The following is a 21,889-nucleotide window of genomic DNA, read 5'->3' as shown; positions in this document are numbered from 1 at the left end:
GTAGAAATCTTTGTGATCCTGGTGTTTTGGTTGTTAAACGTTGTTCCATGGGATGATCGGAGCCTTGAGCTGGCTGCCGTTTGTATGTTTGACATCATGATTTAGGGTGCAAAAATAATCCATTTTACAGTATTTCCATTTAATTTAATGGATCCACGACAGAAATGTTAAAAAGTAATGTTTGAGGACACTGATCCATACCATATTGCTAAGACATGTGCAGTAAGTTGCCACTGACTGTGCAGAATTGCGTTATAAAATAAAGTAGTAGCAGAACATAATAATCCTTATCCACACAGGGTGAAACCTTGCTTCTGTTTTGACCTGAAAAAACAACTTCGGTATACACCAGAGGAACGATCTTGCTATAGGTCAAGGAGGTTTTTCCGATGGAAATTCTCCGTAGTAATTCACACACAAAATGCCATTTGTAGTGTGGCCTTTTGATGTGACTGAGGGCTGCGTGCAGAACAATTACAAGGTCTTTCTCAATCTCGCTCAACCAGGATCACGCAAGGACACCTGGGACTGGCTCAAACTAGCTGCCCCCCAGCTGTGAAGAACATAATTGCTTTCTTCAACTGAAGGGTTTCAACCTCCAAACACTCGGCAGATCTAAATGCCCTTCCGGGTAAAGACAAAGTCATCTGTGCCCATTTCCCCCTCGTGGCAACAGAAGCCCATAGCTTCAGGCATTATCTGCCCTCTGTTTCACAGAACATGTTTGTTATGCAGGTTTTCCACTGTATACTCACTTATATAGCTCAACTGAAGCTCTGGATGAGTTTTTTGGGGGGTTCATTGTTGTTGTCTATGACATGATGTGGGCATGTTTGTCTACAGAGGTGGAGCTGAGGGATGAACTTCAGCAGGGATGTGGCCCGGCAGACCAGTTGTTATACGTACGTGATAGAGGATGAGGATCCAGCCCTCGCAAGTCTCAACACATTTAAGGTGATGAGAAACTATACAATAAAAAAGAACCACATGTGAAAAACAATGCTTTTCAGAAAGTAATTCAGCTCTTCTACTATATGAGTGTTTATGTAACAGAGTGTCTTTAATCCAAGAATTGTTTCACCTTAAGTAACTGCAAGGAGCTGAATAGACCAGGACTATTCCAGTATTATATAATAGCATTAAACAAATTGCATTTACAATCATGCCCAGCATTCTGAAAATTGGAAGATAATAGCTGTGATGTTTGATTAAATTAAAAAAAACAAAAAAAAACCCACAAACAGCTATCCCCCATTTTTAAGGAATATTTTCTCTATAATGTGTAAGAAATGCACAGACATGTATTCACAGACTTTTTCATCTTCTTTTCTGTCCTCCTCTTTCACACTACATTTAACATGACTGTCCAGTTGGCAGAAAAGGGTGACCTGGCTCTCCTGGAGAACCTAGTCAGGAAGAACCCAGAGGTCCTGAGTGAGAAAGATGAATGTGGAGCCATTCCCCTTCATCATGCCGCCGCAGGGGGCCATGTCACCCTCATCCAATTCATCAACACTGTCATAGACTCACAGGGTATGCATGCCTCAGTCATTGATCATAAGATGTACTGATGCATGTTTTTGTTTTTTTTTAATTCACCACAAGTCCATCTTCAAGGGAGGGGGAGTGTATTTCATTTTTACATTTTCCATCGGGGTACAGAGAGGTGGTGTCTGCATCTGCTTGCATGTTCATGCATTTGCATTTTTTGGTGTGTGCGTGTGCGTGTGTGTGCGTGTGCGTGTGCGTGTGTGTGTGTGTGTGTGTGTGTGTGCGTGTGTGTGTGCGTGTGTGTGTGTGTGTGTGTGTGTGTGTGTGTGTGTGTGTGTGTGTGCGTGTGTGTGTGTGTGTGTGTATTTGCATGCGTTCTCATATTGTTTCCCAGGGCTGAACAGCTGTGATGATCAGGGCAATGTGCCCCTGCACTGGGCCGTGGAGAGGAACAAGGTGGAGAGCTGCAGGGCTCTTTTGGATCTGGGGGCCAACCCCAACATCCTCAACCTGGCCCTGCTGTCCCCCCTGCACCTGGCCATCAGCCTCAACCACAACGACCTGGTGGGGGTGAGGATGCTGACATTTCCCAGCTGATGTAACAGTTTGTCAAGACTGAGGAAACCCTGACACAAAATGTGCTCATTATGAAGTAAACAAAGACATTTCGATTCGCGACTGGATGTTCAAGTAGTGCTTTGTATGTTAGTGATGTTACAGCGTTTCTTAGATGTTAGATTCCTTCTAGAAAAAGAGTATTCACCAAAGATGCACATATCTTACGAGACAGAACATGTCGATGTCACCTTTTCATAGGTCACCAGTTTGGCAGGTAATTAGGGCTCTTCTGTAATTAAAGAACCCTCCCTCACACATTTCTATCCTTCATTCTCATACTCTCAGTATTAATTGCATCTTAAAGTCCCTGACCGGTGTTTATTTATCCGGCGAATCTCAACTTTAAAGTCTACTTGAAAAGACCTTGTCACGTCATGGCTATACGGTTTGGCTCTGGTCCACAAACTGACACCCGCAGTATGATGGAGACTGCGGTCGCAGGGATAGTGAGGACAGTATAGCCTGCATGGAGCTCACTGTTTATATTTCTGCCGCCCCCCCCAGCTGCTGTTATCCTACGGTGCTACAGATTGCAATCTACGGGGAGACCTGGGGAACACCCCTGTGATGCTGGCCTGCTCCATTAATAACTGTGAAGCCCTCAGCACATTGGTATGTACAAGGCATTCAGTCTCACTGCGTACCTGCAGCAGCTGATAACAGATAACTCTCCACCTGCAGAGAAAGCATTATGCATCTCCCATATATTGACAGCCAGCCCAGAGCAGCTTTAAAACTGACAAAGCATTGTCTCTGTCTTCCTCTTCATCCATTTCTTTTTTTCCCCCAAAGTTAAAGCATGGAGCCAAGCTCTGCCAGCAGAACAAGCTGGGCCATTTCGCCATCCACGCTGCTGCCTTTGCAGGTGCAAGGAAAGCCATGGAAGTGATTCTGAAGTCCGGTATGATAAAAGGGACAAACACATCATTAAAAAGTGAAAGTGCTGACAATAAAACATTTCTCACAAGGAGAAGCAGGACATGCAGCTGATAGATAACAACAAAGCACCCCCCCCCCCCCCACCCTAGCCCTAAGAGGCAGTAAGCAGAAAAAACTTGGAACTTTGTCCTTAAGATTGAATGACGTAATCTAACAGTGTGTTTATCACCAGTGGGAGGTCTGCATGGTAAAATCTGCTGTTTTTGCATAAAGTTTAGTCAAGACACCAAATATTTACCCTTGTTTCTGAAATTGCTAAACAACATCACTAAATAATTACATTTGTACTTGGTGAACACTGCAAGGCCACAATGAGTATGCACTTCTTTACCTCACTGAAAACAGGAAACAACTTCACTATTGAGGTGAAAGAAATGATCCATTTAATGTCTGTATATGATCAATCTGAAGTTTTTTCTTTTTTTAACTGTCTTATTTAATTGTCTGCTAGTAGGAGAGGAGGTGGGCCACACAACCATCGGCCACATCAACTTTTTAGACAAGTCCAGTAGCAGCCCCCTCCATCTGGCTGTACGTGGTGGTAATATTGACACAATCCATCTCTGCATTGCCGCTGGAGGCAAAATTGACCAACAACAGGTACCTACATTCTGCACTGGCTCAACACCTGCATTATCTACAGTTTCATACCCCGGTAGGGCAGATATTAATTTCCTTGTCGCCACAGTTTTTTTTTTTTTTTCAAATCGGACAGCATGATGCAGCTATAACATATCAGCTGGCAGCTACAGATCACGCTTGTTATTGTTAATTTTCCATCTGTCCATTGGACACATGGTGAGATGGTTTGAATCTCGGTCTCATTTGCCTACACCTGTAAAGTGTTTTCCTGGCAGAGGGTCTCGGTCTGTGTCCTGTTAGAGCATGTCAGTCTTATCATGCCCATCTGGGAGTAATCGGTATGTGTAGCCCTGGGCTAGTGGCCAGAGCTACAGCAGGAGGAGCGAGTACAGTAATAGCTTTGGTTGGTTAAATTGATACAAATTACCTCCACTTTCACTGTGAAGCTGAGTGGAGCGATCACTGGCCTCCTCCTGCCAGTCCTGGTTACCTCATTAAAGGCTTGTGTTACAGCCCCCAGTGTTCACCCATCAGGTCCCGGAGATACTTTGCTAATGTTACACTGGGCAAGTAGCTCACATGTATATGAATCCCTTCATGTGCATCTGGGTTCCTGTTTTATTTAACCGAATGGAGCCGGCATATTCATGTTTGAGCAACTTGTTTGTATTTAATTCATTAGTTTCTCACCATTTGTCATAAATCCAGCCATGTTGTGTCTGTTCAGAATGACAAGTCCACTCCGCTTCATTTGGCCTGCACCCAGGGTGCAACTGAAGTTGTCAAATTGATGCTCTCCTCTATCGACCATGTGGAGGATGTTATCAACCTCACTGATGGGGCTCACCAGACTCCCCTACACCGGTGAGTTACTAATTTCCTTCCACTGAAAATACAAATATAATCACATGCATTTGTTGGTTGTCTAAGCAGCACCACAAATAGAGACAAATGTTTTCATCAAAGGTCCAAAGAATAAAGAAAGTAACTTGATTTATATTTGACCCTGTACATTATCTACATTTTAACAAACATTTTTACCCATAGCTGTCTATTTAGTTGGTAATTACAAAGAAGTTCAAAACAAACCACAGAAATTCAGTGTTTATATAGTTTATTTCACTGTAGTTTGGATAAAATTTCTAATATGGTTTAGAATCTAACTGGCTTTACTAACATGTAATATTGGCACAGACTGTCTGAATCCATTTTTATTGCGTCAACATAATTACACTGTAACAGTTTAGCAAACAAAAGGAACAGATAAAAAGCCTGAGACTTGTAATCTTTAATTGGTGAAAAAGATTAGTGATTAATTACAAATCACTAATAAGGATATGGTCCTCATGTGGATTTTATCTGCAACCTAAAGGACAAAGGTCTTCAAATTTTCTTTTTCGATTATTTTTTCCATAATGTACAATAAATTAGCCATCATTGATTAACAATATCTCAGCTTGGACATTAAAAAACCAGCAACAGCTTCTGCTTCTTCCCACATGTGATAACCGCAGACGTATCGATCATCAGTATCTTGAGACTGTCATTTTGTTGTGGAAGTGTCTGTCTCCTAATGCAGAGTGTTCGCCATTTACTGGAAATTAGTCATTAGTGTGCCTCACCCAAAGGACTCATTACAATTTCTGAGATAAAGCAACAATCTGGTGGTTATATAATACTTATATAATACAAAGCAGAATTCGATTTAGACAATAACTGATCGGCGTTCAAAAATGAAATGAGTAAGCTCTTGACTCACAGTGTCTTGTGTGACGTTGCTGCTTTACAACAATTGTGTTTACTTTTCCAGGGCTACAATATTTGATCACACAGAGCTGGTGGAGTACCTCATTTCTTTGGTAAATAAGACTCGTAAACACACCACACAGCTGTTATGCACAAGGCATCTCAAGGTTAATGATGGGGGATTGTGTTATTCATTTTTTTTACCTTACGAGCGAGACATTGCTTCAACACGAGTAAAACTAGCCTTTTTATTTCTGTGATAGATAGGTGACACTTTAGCTCTTCTTCAGGAAATTAACTTTATAGCTGAATGGATTTGATCTATTTTTGTTCCCAGTGGCAACATTAAATACTATTTCCAATTTTCAATACTCAACTTGGTTATGTTAATATTAAAGAGTCTTTTATTAAAGTGCTTGCAAACCATCTGCGACCGTCTGTCGCTGTTCACAGAACCAAGCTGTCACTCCAAAGAACAGAGTTCAAGTTTACTTCATGTCAACTCATTTTGTCAGCAAACAATGACACAGGATATAAAGTCATTGCCATTAACTATAAAACACTGGGTTGTATAGAGTGGCAGGTATCTTCTCATGCAAAGATTTGGAGGTGGGTTATGTTATACTGTATTAATTTGTATTTAACTTTTGTCAAAACCTGTTTTCATAAGCTGTTGATTTTGTATGATTATCATGCTGTTGTTGGAACCACAGGCAAATTATGACTAATTCAAATACAAATATATAAAAGAGCAGCTTCTCATTTCTGCCCTGTGACCTTCAACTAAATGCAGGACCTGTGAAAAAGACCTAAACATCTTCTTTTTACGGCTATGTAAAACAATAAAAAATGTGCTACCATACGGAGCTTTCTTCTTGGAAAATAGCCAGCACCCTCACAGCTGATGATTCATGTAAGATATTACAGTAGACGCTATTTAGTCCAAATGCCTAATGTATATAAATAATGATATGCTTTATCGCCTTGGAAGTCCAGTCAGTTTCTGTTGTAGGTAGTAAACATTGTAGCTTTTGCAAAAGCATAAACATGTTGTTTAAACAATATGTAATCAATAATTGTGCAATCTCAAACACATTTTTTTTTTTTTTTTTTTTGCTCACGTTATTCACTCTTACAATTAAAGCATTTAGCATTTTTTGGGGGTTGAAATTATTCTTTCTGCCCACCCCATGTGTGTACTGCTTCAATATGTGGGTAAAATCAAGGCTTGACAGACCTGCCAGGACTAATTATAACTGCAGAGCGGCAATAGGGTAAACACATTAGTTTGCAGTAATTACAATAATGTGTGTTGAAATTAATGGCGGTGATGTGTTGTTTTTTCCGTCTCTCTAGGGCGCAGACTTAAACAGCGTTGACTGTAAGGGAAATACTCCTTTGCTGCAGGCTGCAAGCTGCGGCGCGTGGAAAACTGTGATTCTGCTGCTGTCGAAAGGTGAACAGCGACTCCGCACTTCATTTCTAAAAGTGCTCGTATAACTTGGGAGATGTCTGAAAATACAGTCAGTCAGCTCCGTACGCATGTATTTGATGTCTTTTCAGGGGCAAATGTCTGTGTAAAAGACAAAGCGGGTTGTAACTTCCTTCACCTGGCGCTCTTGCAACCCAAGGGCTTGAAAAATCTCCCAGAAGAAGTGCTGCAGGTACTCTCACTCCGTGAACCCCGTACTTTGTCAAACTTCAGGCGAAAATGTCAATAGGGCGATTAGCAGATTGGAATCTCATTACAATACGGCCCTTGATCAATGTACTTGAGCCTTCAGCAGGTGAATCCATTTCAAGTAAGTTGATGAACTTCATTAGGCTTCCGGAGCCAAGCAGTCCTTTAAACACTGCACTTTATGGAAGGCTAAGAACATTGACAACTTCCAAAATGAGCATCAAAGGGCATGTGTGGGGATGTGTGTGCGTGTGTGTGTGTGCACATTAAATACCTTTCAACTACGATATAATGTTTTGTAGCAGTAGAGCATGCCACCGCCACGTTCTCCCAGAGAGACGCAGAGTCAAAGCTTTCCAAAACCATTGTTTTATTAAATAAACCAAAACCAAACTCAAATGCACAGACACTACTGCCTCTTTCAGGCCGCATTAACACGTACCCAGTTTTTTTTTTTAACCCTAATATTTCACTCTCTATGTTTCATTTATACAAAGCCGGTTCGGAGCTGCTATGAGCATGCCAAATCTGTAAGGGGCAGTGTAACAAGAAGCATGAAGCCATGATGGACAATCAGAATCCTAGAAAAAAAACAAAACAACAGGATGTCATGAATTGTGACTTAAATATCCCCCTATCCGCCTTTACATGCAAACAAAGACACAGATTTTATCCAAATCGCCACTGTGGATGGAGTTTTCAGGAATCATCGTTTGTGGTGAATCGTAGCTGTGTTTAAGTATAAATGCGGGGCCCGAACAGAGAAATATCACCATTTTTTGGGGGGGTTGTTTTTTTTTCTTTTTTCAGATACCCAGGTACGTGTAAACGTGGCCTCAGGCTCTTTCCTTCAGTCAGTCAGTCAGTCAGTCAGTCAGTCAGTCAGTCAGTCAGTCAGTCAGTCAGTCAGTCTGTCTGTCTGTCTGTCTGTCTGTCTGTCTGTCTGTCTGTCACACCTGTGTGTCCATGGGCTCCTCCTTTATAGGCAGAGAGGCCAGGCAGCACACCTGATTCACATCAGGAGCTTGATCACCTCTCTGCCACATGTTTATTTAGGTAGTTGAAGATTAAATTTTTTTTTTAAAGATAATCAGTGTGAACAATATCATGTACAAATCAATTCTTCCCGATGGCAGTATGGAGATTACATTACTTCTTCATTAATCAACACAGAATACAAAGACATTTAAAACATCTTCTGCAGCAGCACCTTCTGCCATTTGCTTGTCAAATGAATATTGGTGTACTTGATGCACGCAGTACAACTGCTTTAGGGGTTTATATTTTCCATGTGTGTTGTGGAAACCTAAAATCATTTTCACCAACTTAGCTTTCAAAAATACTTAGTTACTCTGAAAACTATCAGCTCATAGTAAAAAGTGAAAGCCTTACGCAGAATATAGGGTTTTAGAAAAAGAAATACATGGACATCTAAGCACTTAGTTGTGGTCAAACGCCTATGATATTAAATATATTTGCTATATATGAATTAAGCATACTAAGGTTCTATTTATGCTCAGGCATCCACATGAGAAATTAGCCACCTTTCCATGAAACACACTTGACCTTCATTGTCATGGTAACAATAATAAATTAGTGGTCAACATTGAGAAAAATGCATTTGAGATATAACTTATTAAAAGTTTATAGCAATGATAAATAAAAGGTTTCATTGAACTGGCCCTTGTATCATTCAATTCCAATAATACATTGTTTTAATTCACAGTAAAACATAAACAATAACTCTTTAGATCACTAACTTCCTTCATTCTGTTTTAATTGATATGACTACCAGGTACTGCTTTAGACGGAAAAAAAAAAGAAATAATAACTTGAACTAATAAAGCATTTTGATGTGATGCCGTGTGAAACTGAAACTGGGGCCAGGGATATTGATCTGATCATTTCTTCAAATGGTGAACAGATGCAGAGAAGTTAACAAAAGCTACGGTCAGACCCTGTTAAAAGCATCAAAAACACAGACTATTTATTCTTTATACAGTGTTGAATTAAATTTTTTGGGAGTTAAATGGTTCAGCTCATGACTGTTACTGCATTTGCCATTTTCAAAATACCACTGAGTCACTGATTAAATGAGCTTAATGCACTTTTGTGGGGTATAAATATCACTTGTTTACATTACTACGACAGGAAGAGGAAAGTTCCTGCCAAGTTGTGATGAATAGGTGCTGTAAACAGTGTAGCAAAATACATATTTTTAGCTAAAATGATCATCAAAACATGAGTAATTTGAATATCTCTGAAAAGTGAACCATTGTTCTTGCTTTCTCTCTGTTTATGGGCTGGAAAAAGCTATGTTAAACATTTTTGTGATGTGTCTGACTTTAGCATGACAGTGTGAAGGCTCTGGTGAGCTGTGAGGATAATGAGGGCTGCACACCACTCCACTACGCTTGCAGACTTGGCATCCATGACTCGGTAAAGAACATGCTGGGACTCTCGGGGCAAATCGGCCTCGCGTGCAAGTCCAAGGACAAGAAGTCTGCCCTGCACTTCGCTGCTCAGTAAGTTTGATTGGCCCTCGAGGGCAAGGCTTTCCATACCATTGATCCAAACAATACTCATCTGACCTGATTTTCACACAAAGGAACTTAAAAAGTACTGAGTGCTGCCAATGTCACCGCTATCGACCAGAGTGCAATGAAACACCTGTATGTCCATAAAACCAAACAAATAACACATATCTAGTTTGGCATCTAATCAATAAATTAAAATAAAATGTAAGCCACAGTTTCAAAATGAGAACACGAGATCATTAAAAAACAAAAATGGCTCTTTAAGATTTATGAGTCATCTCAGAAAAACCAACAGTTTTATTGGACATGTGTGATTAAACAACAACAGGAAGATGAAAAATGAACATCTCAACTGTATTTCAACATGGTGCCTCACTGTCCGGCTGTTCTAATCGTGTGAGAAATTTCAGTACTCAGAAGTGTTTTTTCAAGATGAATTGCAGTGACATACGTATTATGCAGTGACCCAAAGGTACAGCCATGGGAAAAGGATTCAATTAGCTGAGCACATGTGAGGAAATGTTATTGAATGTGTGAACCAAGTGAACATTCAACATTTTTGTCATTGATTTTTTTTTTTTTTTTCCTTTTTATCTGTCATGTACACTCATTTCATAAGTGCTCGAGGGCAAGTGAAGGCCATGCTATGACATCATGCTAAGTCTCATAGAAAGCTCATTGCTTTTCCACCCTGGACCACAGTGTGGACACACACCATGTTAAAGGGTTCAAAGACAAAGAAAGATATTGACTTAGTGCATAAGTCAATATTTCACTTCTGCTTATATGTCCTGAGAGCTCCCAACCCGAGGAGTCACCTACCAATTGTGTTACAGTAACTTTTTAAAAGAAGGTTAAGTTCTGTCATACCGATTTTTATTGTGTTTCTCTTTTAGATATGGGCGCATTAACACATGTCAACGTCTGCTGGAGACCATCACAGACTCTCGTATCTTAAACGAAGGCGATGAGCGAGGCCTGACGCCTCTGCATTTGGCCTCAAAGGAGGGGCACACCAAGGTAGTGCAGCTGCTGTTGCGCAAAGGAGCTCTCTTTCACAGGTAAATCCAATACAAATCAATACAAACAATAACCTTCACAAAAGAAGTTGCTTTCTCTGATGACTAAACAAAAAAGTTCAAATTAGGACTAGTCAGCTGCTCTAAAGAAGTGCAGAAGAACTTTTTACTATGGATGTGGTGAGCGTGTGCAATAGCAGTGTATCCATGGAGACGGAGATGGAGCATTTTCAAAGAGTTCCACCTGTAGAGTTTTATTTTCAAAAAGTTGCATTTTCCGTTGCTCCTCGCACCGTTGTCATGTAAACAGACCCCAAAAATGCAACGAAACCTTTCCTATTTCACTTGAAAATGTTGTCGTTGTAAACAGGACCTTAAACGCTAATTAGATTACGTGACTTGTTGTTGTGGTTCTGGACAGCGAATTAATTGCTTATCCGACTAATTGTGTGCATCTCTAATGTACGTGCTACAGTCCAGGAACTCCCCTGATTGTTATCGTTTCATTTGTGTTGTTTCCAGTGATTATAAGGGCTGGACTTGTCTTCACCATGCTGCTGCTGAAGGATACACACAAACTATGGACATTCTCCTGTCAGCCAATCTTAAGCTACTGGATAAAACAGATGAAGATGGGGTAGAAACTGCATCGTTTAAAACACTTCAGCCCTGGAAACAAACAATATTCAAGACTTGTTCACAGATTTGTAAAAAAAAACAAAAAACTAACTGTAGCAAACAGCAACACTGAATAATACCATTGTTAATATTCTTGTATAAATGCAGTGTACTGTTGTACTTCCAGAACACTGCGCTACACGTGGCAGCTAAAGCGGGACATACAGCTGCAGTCAAGCTCATGCTGGCTCGGGGGGCAGACATCACCCTGAACAAGAACAACACCTCATTTCTCCATGAAGCTCTGCAAAACGGGAGAAAAGACGTGGTGATTTCTGTAATTGACAGTGAGAGGTATGTTGCGGATACAATGGGAACCCTCAAGATGTTTGGTTTTTGATCTATCACAGTAGAAATTAAACAGGCATCTCCATCAGATCAAGTTTGCATAATTCTCGCATGAAAGGCATTGGTATATTGTTTGGAAAAACGAATCACCAAGGCCCTTCTGTGAGGAGTTTCAATATTCAAATGTACACACATTTTGCAATTTCCACGTGCCTGACCTCTGACCCGCAACCACTAACCAGGGTAATGACGTCACTGCATGCATGTGGCATATCAGAGGATAGTGAATTGAAAATGGGACATTCTGGCATAAATCAGATCAAAACTGACAGTGTTATGACAATACTTTTTTGACCTTTGACCCTATCACTCTCAAAAGTAAATGGAAGCATCCTTGGATATAGACAAATCATCCGTGAAAATGTCATGCAATTCGAGTCAACAGTTTTTCCAAAAATTTGGGATCATACTTACATACCAACCAAACAAACAAACACACACACGGACAAAAACATAACCTTCGCCCCATCTTTTGTTGGCGAAGGTAATGACAGTTTGCATGCTTGATACCGTATTTACTGGATGTTTTACATCCTCATTCTTCCCAATGGTTTTGCTCTTGGACCGACTCATGAATAGGAGAGGGTGAAGCTAATCCTGCATGATCTTTGTGATAGTATGTGGAGATCAACCACCCAGAAGACACCCTATAGGTGCTCCTCCTCCACATCCAGAGGTGTTTTTATTGTCTCCCATTGGAGATCTACCATACATATCCAACTGGTAGGAAGCTAGAAGGTTGTCACAGAAACTCACTGGAAAGAATACACCTCTAGGTTTGAGAGAAACAAGTTTTTCCACACAAAGAGTTGGATAAGGTTTCTGGCCACAGTAGTTTAACAGGAGAAGATGGATGAATGGAGGATAAACGTTATGGTCAAGAGGCACTGGAGTCACTCCCAGCTGTTGGTGAAGGCAGGGTGACGTCTGCCCAGGATTGATTTTCTATATATTTTTTCCAGATATTCCTAACTGATGTTAATCCTGAATGTGAATTTTTGCACATTTATTTATTTTTTATTTTTTTAAAGAAAGCCACAATGTTTGGCGGGATATTTGTTATCACACCTTCAACTGTTGAGTACCAAATTCAGAATGTTTGCATGCTAATATCATTATATCTTAAAGAGTAATTCTTGCTTATATTCTTCCAGATGTAGTGAAGCACTAAAAATGTTCAAACCTGGCAGTAACCAGCGATGTCCCATACTCGACATGATTGAGTGTCTGCCTGAGAGCTACAAGGTTTGCTGCCGTCAAAGTAAAACATTCATAACATAAATCTGTGTACACAGGCACCATAAGTCATCTCCTTGTGCAGCGTTCTCTTATGTAACCTGTTCTAATTGAACGCTGAGCCAAGATTAACAGCTTTGCTTCTGTCTTCAACAGCATCTATTAGACAATTGTGTGAGGGAATCTGATGATGACTACAACAGTCCCAACTATCATGTAATTCATCTACAAAAAACAATCAACTCTTTACAGTATAGGGAACCAGTTCAGGGAAGTAAAGACAATTATTTTTGCGTTACAGATTGAATATGACTTCAGATGGCTACAGCCTCCACTCTCAGTAAAGAAACTATCAGATGAGAACATGAAGTTTAAGCCGCTGATTGCCCTCAACGTAAGTATTTTTCATGTTGCTTTTTTTTTTTTTTGTCTAGTCAAATGAAAATCTGTGTATCAAGTATTTAGTTGTACATTATTTTCTATCATTTATTAGCCATTCACCTCCATTGGCTCATTTGATCAGGATTTGTCTATCTGTCCCTGAGGGTCAGTGGTGGAATGTTTCTCCATCCACTTTTTCTGCTCTTCACTCCGCTGTCCTACAAAGATTTAACTTTCCCTGTGCAGGATGATGAAACATCTGACATTGCAGCCTTTGTTTTACGACGGGTGATTGATATAATGATGACATCTTGTCAATGGTTTGTAAAAGCAAAGTTTAAACTTCAGGGTGCCTTTGGATTCTTATTTCTTCAGCTGTCTTGACAAATTACAACTCTCACCATTGTGACGAGAGATAAGGGCACAGAGCAGACAGGAACCAATCTCAAAGTATTGAAAGATGAGCAGGCAACTTTGACAGTAGAACTTGTAGTTCAGGTCGGTTGTAAGTAGATAAGCAAATGCTGAGGAAGGTCCAACTGCTTTGTAAAGATGGGTCTGTCTTATCGAACCAGCCTTCTTGACAACAATTAAATAAACTGCTTCTCAAGACAGAAATTGCATTTTACTGTTGCACGTATAATGAACAGACATTTCTGGTACCTCACATGCATCAGTGTCTGAAGGTTCACGGTCCAGGCTCAAGTCACAAGAGTCAAAAAGGGCCAGAAATGTTGAAGTTAAATATTCTGTTATATGACATGGTAACAGTAAACAAAACACAAATCCAAAACTAAACATCAGACAACAACAATATAAAATAAGAAGGAGAACCTGACACTGGGAAAACTAAGACAGTGAAAAACTAAGTGTAAACAGAAATAAATTATGCAGAACTACACAGTGGGAATGTGACAGCATTTAACTGTAGAGGCAGACCTGATTAAATGACCTATCAGGCTTGCGTCATTGAGTACATTTGTTTCTTGTTACACTGTCAAGTGAGTTAAAAGTGTTTGTCGGATCGGTGTGCAGCCAAATGTGCGAAACACCAAAAAGCCTCTGCCTGTTAGGTTTGGTTCAGAGGAAGACTCAAGAAGCTGGAACAGGAGCTTAACCCCAAAATCTAAATGATCAAAAAAACAAAGTCCTTGAAATCACAGGCGATAAATACTGAGGCACTGGAAAACAGGACACAGCAACACAGACTGAGACATGAGAGAACTGCCCACACAGACACATAGACGAATCAGCAACCGGAACACACAGAGGATGTCCACTATATGCCACAGCCACCAGGTGCAGACAATCACACACTCAGGCACAGGTGAAACACATCCAGGTGGGGAACAGCAATCAAACACAAGGAGGGGAAGTCACAGAGCCTGAAAGGAAAGCCAGGGGCCACATTCACCGTGCTAGTCTTGATGCCAAGATCGGTTTTGAAGCCTAAATCTGATTGTTTTGACTGTGTGGTCATACTACACGTACTCTAGCAAGTCACCCATATCTTATTCACCTGATTGCACTTGCTTACAACATCAGAAACATTGTGCATGCATGCTTTTCATGTTTACTAAACTTCTGAGCCAGGCGCTAACTACCAAGCCAAATAAATGAGAGGTTTACCAAACATTGCCAGGACCTTTTGGGCAGAGAAGATGGAAAAGGGCCATAATTACATCTGGTGCATATGTTACAATTATTTCCTCCTCAAAGACTGAAGGCATGTGATTTCCTCAACTGACCAAAGATGATGTTAAATATTTGTATTTGCATATGCTCTTTCTTTTTGCTCATTTCTTTTACGATCACAATTTTCACCTTTTGCTATGCAAGGAGAATTGGTGTGAGCTTCAAAAATCATAAATTGGAATTTTCTATAGGTTTTGGTCTATTAGGATGCAGAGAAGCCAAGTGAACATGATAATTAACTGCACCATTAATGCAATGCAACAACTGCCATGCCAACTCTTTAAAAATGACTATAAACCTTACTTAAATACTTAATAGCTGCCAAAACACTAGAGATCGTGTTACAGAAGGGGCAAACATGTGCATGGCCTCAGGTTGCTAGGAGGAGAGGAAAGTTGCTTCCAGGTGGACAACGGAAGGAGCAACACAATGAAATTCTTAAACTTTTGAATCGGGGTGTGTACAGGAACTGTTTTTAAAAGTCGCTCAGTTACCTTGTTAGATTTTAGTGTGACACCTGAATGTGAATAGTAGTTCAGCAAACTAAATCCATTCGAAGAAATGTGGACGTTACCAAACATGGTCACATGCCCAGTCACCGGTTGTTTATTTCAGTATTCACTCTTTAGACAACTTTCTGTTTGCTTTCTACATTTTAACACAAGTACCTGTACTTTCTACATCTTAACTGCTGGATGTTGGCTTGTTATTTGTTTAAATGTCTGCAGATGTCAAATTGATGGACAGACTAACAACACAGAGCACTTTTATGATGGGCAGTCGTACTTCGATTTCAATTATGTACTTATATTTGTTTACTGTGAAGGAGTTGTCTCAGTCCTTTTGATTTCACCAGAGTGGTATCTCTCATTGTACTGTGTGAAAAATGTAAGCACTTTTGCTACCCCTGCTGATTTTGGGAAAAATGTATTATTGAAGGAAGTGTTTTTTCCTGTTACATTCTCCGCAGGCAATGGTGGAGTACAACCGCATTGAGCTCCTCAACCATCCTGTCTGCAAAAAGTACCTGGCAATGAAATGGTGAGGATTTTAGCACATCTTTCGTCGTCCAGGGTAACAAGACAAAACGAGAAGTTGACTCTTTTTCAAAGATCGAACAAAACTCTTGCTCTGAATGCTGAAACCCTGCCTCTTTGCCTCTTTCACAGGATTGCTTATGGGAGCAAAGCTCATCTGGTTAACATGTTTATGTACATGTTAGGGCTGCTGCCCTTGACTCATGTGGTGGTGACTTTGAGACCGTCTTTGAACGTCACTGAAACAGGCACACACGATATAATCATGGTGCCCGTCTGTTACCCCAAGGTAAAAATTACATGTCAGCAAACAGTTGTGTAGAAGTAAAAACAACTCAATGAATTAGTTTTGATGACATATTTGATAACTTGATGATTTATCGACATCAAATATTTCATCCTATCTAAAGCGCTGCTTAGCAATGTGTACATACACTATTACCCATAGGTAGCAATTATAAAAGCTATCTGCACATGTGTATGTTTTTTTTTTTTTTGTGCAGAATTTGCTGTCAGTCCTTGACAAATTAGAAGTTGTTTGAGATTTTCAACCATATTCCAATAGTGAATCAGTTAAATGACACGCCAATCTTAAACAGCAATGGTATCGGCTGGGCTGATATATCAGAGACTTAAATCAAAACAGTTTCCACATGAGCATCACTAATCTCAATTTACAATTCCAATCCTTTGTCTTTGTCCTGTGTCTTTTTTTTTAATAACAATCTTACATTTATTGAATGTTTTAAGATCCATACAGGTTTATTTTGTATCAACTGAATCTTCTCAACATTATTTTTGAATTCCACAGCAAAGCATCTTCTTGTCCTTCTGCATGATGATGGTCTTAGTAATGAACATCTGCTCGATACTGAAGGAGATGATACAGATATGGCAGCAGGTACTGGGCTGTTACACAAGTGTCATTACCTCATATAAAACATGGCTCCATAAATCTGTCCGGCACCAGCGCTGCGCAGACACACCAGCAATCATGTGTGATAGATGACTGTCCTCCGACTTAGATTTGTAGGACCACTGCATGGCCACAGTGGGACGTTGCCTCCACACTTTAGCCATCATAAAGACACTCCCTCATCACATTGCATCATGTGTTCAGTACCATATGATTAAAATGTTATCAGGCATGATTATTTTTAAGTGAATTACACCACTGGACACTCAAACAAGGAGCTATTTGTAAAAAATAACCAGCAAAGCTTTATTTGTTTTGACATTTCTTTCCTTGTCACCTTAAAGCGCTGGAACTACATCAAGGATTTTTCCAACCAGAGTGACTGGTTTTCAGCCGTCTTCTCTCTTCTGTTCATCATCCCCCTCATATTGAATGTTGAAGGGTCTTTGCACTGGCAAGCAGGTGCAATTGCTGTTTTTAACTCCTGGATGGGCTTTCTACTTTATCTCCAGAGGTACGTGTTCCTCCTTGTTTTCAAAGCTCCGGTTAGGAATGGCACTCCACTAACTGGCTGCCTTCTGTTTCGTCAGGTTCGAAGGCATTGGCATCTATGTCGTGATGTTTGGAGAAATCATGAGGACACTGATGCGCGTTATCATCCTGTTCATGTTCTTGCTCTTTTCATTCAGTTTGACATTTCATGCCCTGATGCTCAACCAGGTAGGAATGAAACTAATTCCTAAAAATTAGTTGAATTGTTTAACTCCTCTTTGGTTATAGACTGTAACGATGCAAGGTCAGGGAAACATTTACCTTCTATGTACATGTGCTTAGCATGGACATTTAATCATTTTCAAGTTAGGATGTTTTGAATTAGTTTCCCAAAGATTTTAAGAAATTAGGTTTTATGCCAATTTACTCTGTAGTCAGGGATTTCAGAACCTTTTGATAAGTTTTGTTGACTATTTTCCCTAGAGTAGAACTATCAGCCTGGGAAGAAATGACTCTGGCTGTACTTTGGTTATATGGTGGTTGAGAGGTTAGAACTTTAGGCTCACAGCAGGAGGTTCATATTATGTTCATATATGTTCTTCCCAAGCTTGTGTGGGTCTTGTCATAATACAAAGACAACACATTTACAAACAGAACATAATAATCATTATTATTATAACAATAATTCCACATGAGCAAGCAACGGGATAGTCGAAAAGAACAAAAACTTAAGAGATCCAGACTTAGAGGTGGTATCATTGTACTGGCACTGGTGGGGCTGGATGACACCAAAAGAGCAAATGTTAAGACAGAGATGGAGTGCAAGTAATATAATTTGTTCGATTCGTTAGAGGATGAATGGCGCACAAACTTCCAGTTTCAAAAAGATAAATGAGAGTGCACAGACCACATGAAAGATTGTGACATGCAATGGTGACAAATGAATGCATAGAAAATGAGAAAATCGAAGAGGTTCAATGCATTAAAAAGGCTCTTCCAAGTGATCAAAACCTATAAGCTGTAGATAAAATCAGACCACCATGCTCCACAGAGCTGAATAGAAGCCCAACATAAAACCTCGGCAAAAGCCTGACCTGCTCCTTGAGCTTGCTCTTCAATGACCAGACCGTCACCACACATCCGTTGAAGGCAGTCGGTGGCTCCTCAAAGGCTTAGAGATGCTCATAGCCGGGGCAAGGATGAGCTCTAAGCTCATAAAATGAAGGTCTTTACATTCCGGCAACCAGGGTGGCCAAGCCCAAAGGCAAAGAACAAGAACATGTTCAGGAGGAAGTATGAGTTAGTAGGCTGGTGGGGCAACAGGAAGAATAGACTAACTGGAACAATGTTCTGCAATGTAAGATTACCTGGTCCGACATCTGGAAAGTAGAGGTCTGGTTGCATCAAGTTTGTCATCCAGACTGTTAATAATGTCCTACCAAGTCAAGTCAGCTCACTGTGCCCTGGCACAAGTGCATTGATGAAGGAAACGAGGGAAAGCATGCCAAGTGCCTGGAGTTGGTGGACGAGCGCAGAAGGCAAGGCTGGAAAACTCACGTGACCCTCTGGAAGTACGCTGCAGAGGATTGCCAGAGTGATTATTCAGCAAAATATTCACAGTATTATACAATATTCTTCCTCTTTGTTTCTTTACGGAGAAACAAAGAGGAAGGCTATCGGGCAACTGTCGCCAAAGAGAAAGAGATCGAGAGGGCAGATCAGTGTTCAAGCGGTGCTGGTGTCTGATCAATCCCAGCCTGGTTATCAGAGCGAGGGTGTGACACTGAGTTGAAATGAACATTCATAATTCATAAAAAACAAGGTAATTCATTGATTTCAATAAGATCTTGTTTTTTTCCCCCCACAAAATCCGACCAAGACAAGTTCTTTTATTAAAGGTAAATATCAACTAAATTAATAACATTCACATCTGACCTTGTGTTGACAGAAATCAGTAAAATCAGCAAACCACAAACACTATAAACATCCTCTAAAGTGAATCAGGACATGGGGAAGGATTGGTAATCCACATACAATGCATATGTGTGTGCTATATTAAGCCTATCATCGCATGTTGTTATTTAAAGCTTTTCTTCCTTGTGTTTCATTCTTAGCGAGAGTTCAACACTGTGCCACTCGCAGTGATGCAGACATTTGTGATGATGGTTGGGGAGCTGAACTACGAGAACAACTTTCTGGACTCCTACCTGAGTGACCAGCTTCCTTTCAGTCACCTCACCTATTTCATCTTTGTAAATTTTGTGATCATGATGCCGATACTGCTGGTGAATCTGATGGTGAGTTTATCCTGAAAATCACATTAGCTACACATTTTGTTTTCGATCACAATATCTTAAAAAACACAGTGTATTGTAATATAGTCTTTAATATGTTAACTTGATCTATAAGAAAAAAAATCTATTTATATAGATTATCAACTCATGACATGGAAACTTATTATTATCTTTTTCTGTGGAAGATTGGTTTGGCTGTTGGAGACATTGCTGAAGTTCAAAGAAATGCATCCCTAAAACGAATCGCCATGCAGGTTTGTATGAACTTGTTTTCTTCCTATTTACTCTTTTTTTCAAATGCACAAATCACTGCATGCATCATGGATGTGCAATTATCAGTCTTATTATTCAAAATATATCGACAAATGTAATTTTTACCTGGTGAATTGAACATTTTTGTGATCTCCAGATTGACCTCCATACTGCTCTGGAAGACAAGCTCCCCTACTGGTTCATGAAACGAGTCGACAAACCCTTTGTCACCATCTACCCCAATCGCAAATGCTCCAGGGTTTGTTAAACGCTTGTTTGAAATCAGATACTCTACATGTCTACAACAAATCAGTCAGCCAAACATTTCACATTGTCGGTTCTTATAAATATTTTGTGGAATTTTCTTTTCTTTTCTTTTTTTGCAGCATTACCTGAGGCAATTATTCACTGGTGTAGATGAAAAAACTGAAATCTGGAGTCGTGAGCAGGCCAAATCAAGGCCCTGCACATTTCTACAAACTGAGCTCAGGAAGCAGAAGTTCAGGTAATGTTTGTGATCCAATAACCAGTAATGCTTATTTTATATTCACTTCACTTATTAAAGAATGTGTGCCTGATAATGTTGACTGCAGTATTGTGTGTGTGTGTGTGTGTGTGTGTGTGTGTGTGTGTGTGTGTGTGTGTGTGTGTGTGTGTGTGTGTGTGTGTGTGTGTGTGTGTGTGTGTGTGTGTGTGTGTGTGAGAGAGTGAGAGAGAGAGAAAAATAATCTCCTGTTACATGAGCAGCTCCTAGTGGCGACTTTTATCTCTCACCTTTCAAGTCAGAATAATGACAAGCTTCCCTTTAGTGGATGAATCTCTTACTAAACACCACGATGGGACGCTTTCCTCTGCAGAATGAAGGAGTTGTCAAACCAGCTGGAGAAGCAGCACGGCCTCCTGAAGCTCATCATTCAGAAGATGGAGATCACCTCGGAGGCCGACGAGAACGATGGCCCCGTGAACGTCAGAGGAGGCAGCATGTGGCCCAGTGTGAGCCACGTCAGACCCAGAAGATCCTCCACGTCTCGGTGGGTCCCGCTCATGAAGGCCATCGAGACCAGGAAGAAATAAAAAGGCATCATTTCACAAAATTGATTCTGAAACCATAAATAGGCATGCTTACATTTGACGATGTTAAAAGCTGACTCCTTCATTTACAGTCGGTTCTCATGTCATTGTTATATATTTGTGAATCAGTCATAACTACTAAATATGGAGGGCCAGGGTTCAAATCCTTGTTGTAGCAGGATGGGCACCAGTGTGAAAACGAGATCGATCTTGTTTGTTGTTTGTTTTGCAATGCCTTGCTGTGGTGACCTCTGTAAACAGGTGAATGTGCAGTACGACAACTCCAGTGTGTGTGTCATTAAGCTAAATCATGAATATGGTTGCATATATAACTTTAGTATTAGAGGTATTCATTGTATTTTGGAAACAAATCATTGTAGACTGAAACGATAGCACTTTTTTTTAATCCAATAGTAAGCTGCCAAGTTACACAAGTGACCTGTTGATAAATGGATGTTTTTCTATGCTGTGTATGCCATCGTACTTTAGTGAGTCTCTGCTTTTCAGTGTCTTCATCTGCAATGCAGGCTCTTTTATCTTTCACTTAAAGTGTTCTTGTTTATATATACGTCATTAAACAGGGCTTAAAGAGAATCGTTGTTTTGAAATGACTAAATATATCAGTTATCTAATATCATCTGCCTGCTTGAGATTTCCGTGACAATTTATTGCTGCAATAAAAACTTAAAAAAATCGAGTTTCTCGCGTGCGGATGAAAAATATCAGCATGTCAATTGAAAATTGGATTTATATGAGGGCGAATTGCAGACTTTATTTTTCAATAGCAAGACGGATGACTATTGTAGCCTTTTTTTTTTTTCTCACAAAACTTCACTGGAATCCTGAGAAGTTGTTGAAACTGCTGCTGCCAATGTT

General features: G+C 40.1%; 1 protein-coding gene across 1 annotated transcript; it reads left to right on the top strand.

Moving 5' to 3' along the window:
* Window positions 1–858: 858 nt before the first annotated feature.
* Window positions 859–21,016, top strand: trpa1b (transient receptor potential cation channel, subfamily A, member 1b; the record flags this gene model as incomplete). Its single annotated transcript, XM_080515208.1, has 27 exons — window positions 859–954; window positions 1,371–1,533; window positions 1,886–2,061; window positions 2,614–2,721; window positions 2,902–3,010; window positions 3,503–3,648; window positions 4,358–4,494; window positions 5,441–5,489; window positions 6,733–6,832; window positions 6,940–7,040; window positions 9,407–9,582; window positions 10,491–10,655; window positions 11,136–11,250; window positions 11,419–11,585; window positions 12,794–12,884; window positions 13,032–13,091; window positions 13,177–13,269; window positions 15,922–15,992; window positions 16,121–16,277; window positions 16,800–16,889; window positions 17,249–17,418; window positions 17,495–17,624; window positions 19,511–19,693; window positions 19,876–19,944; window positions 20,100–20,201; window positions 20,329–20,447; window positions 20,800–21,016. The coding sequence occupies 27 exons, from the start codon at window positions 859–861 to the stop codon at window positions 21,014–21,016; spliced, it is 3,360 nt and encodes a 1,119-aa protein (XP_080371334.1).
* Window positions 21,017–21,889: the final 873 nt, after the last annotated feature.

This window comes from Blennius ocellaris, assembly GCF_963422515.1.
Source record: "Blennius ocellaris genome assembly, chromosome: 19".
In the NCBI taxonomy this organism is placed as follows: domain Eukaryota; kingdom Metazoa; phylum Chordata; class Actinopteri; order Blenniiformes; family Blenniidae; genus Blennius; species Blennius ocellaris.
The sequence above is the reverse complement of the archived record's forward strand: the minus strand, read 5'-3'. Positions and strand labels throughout refer to the sequence as shown.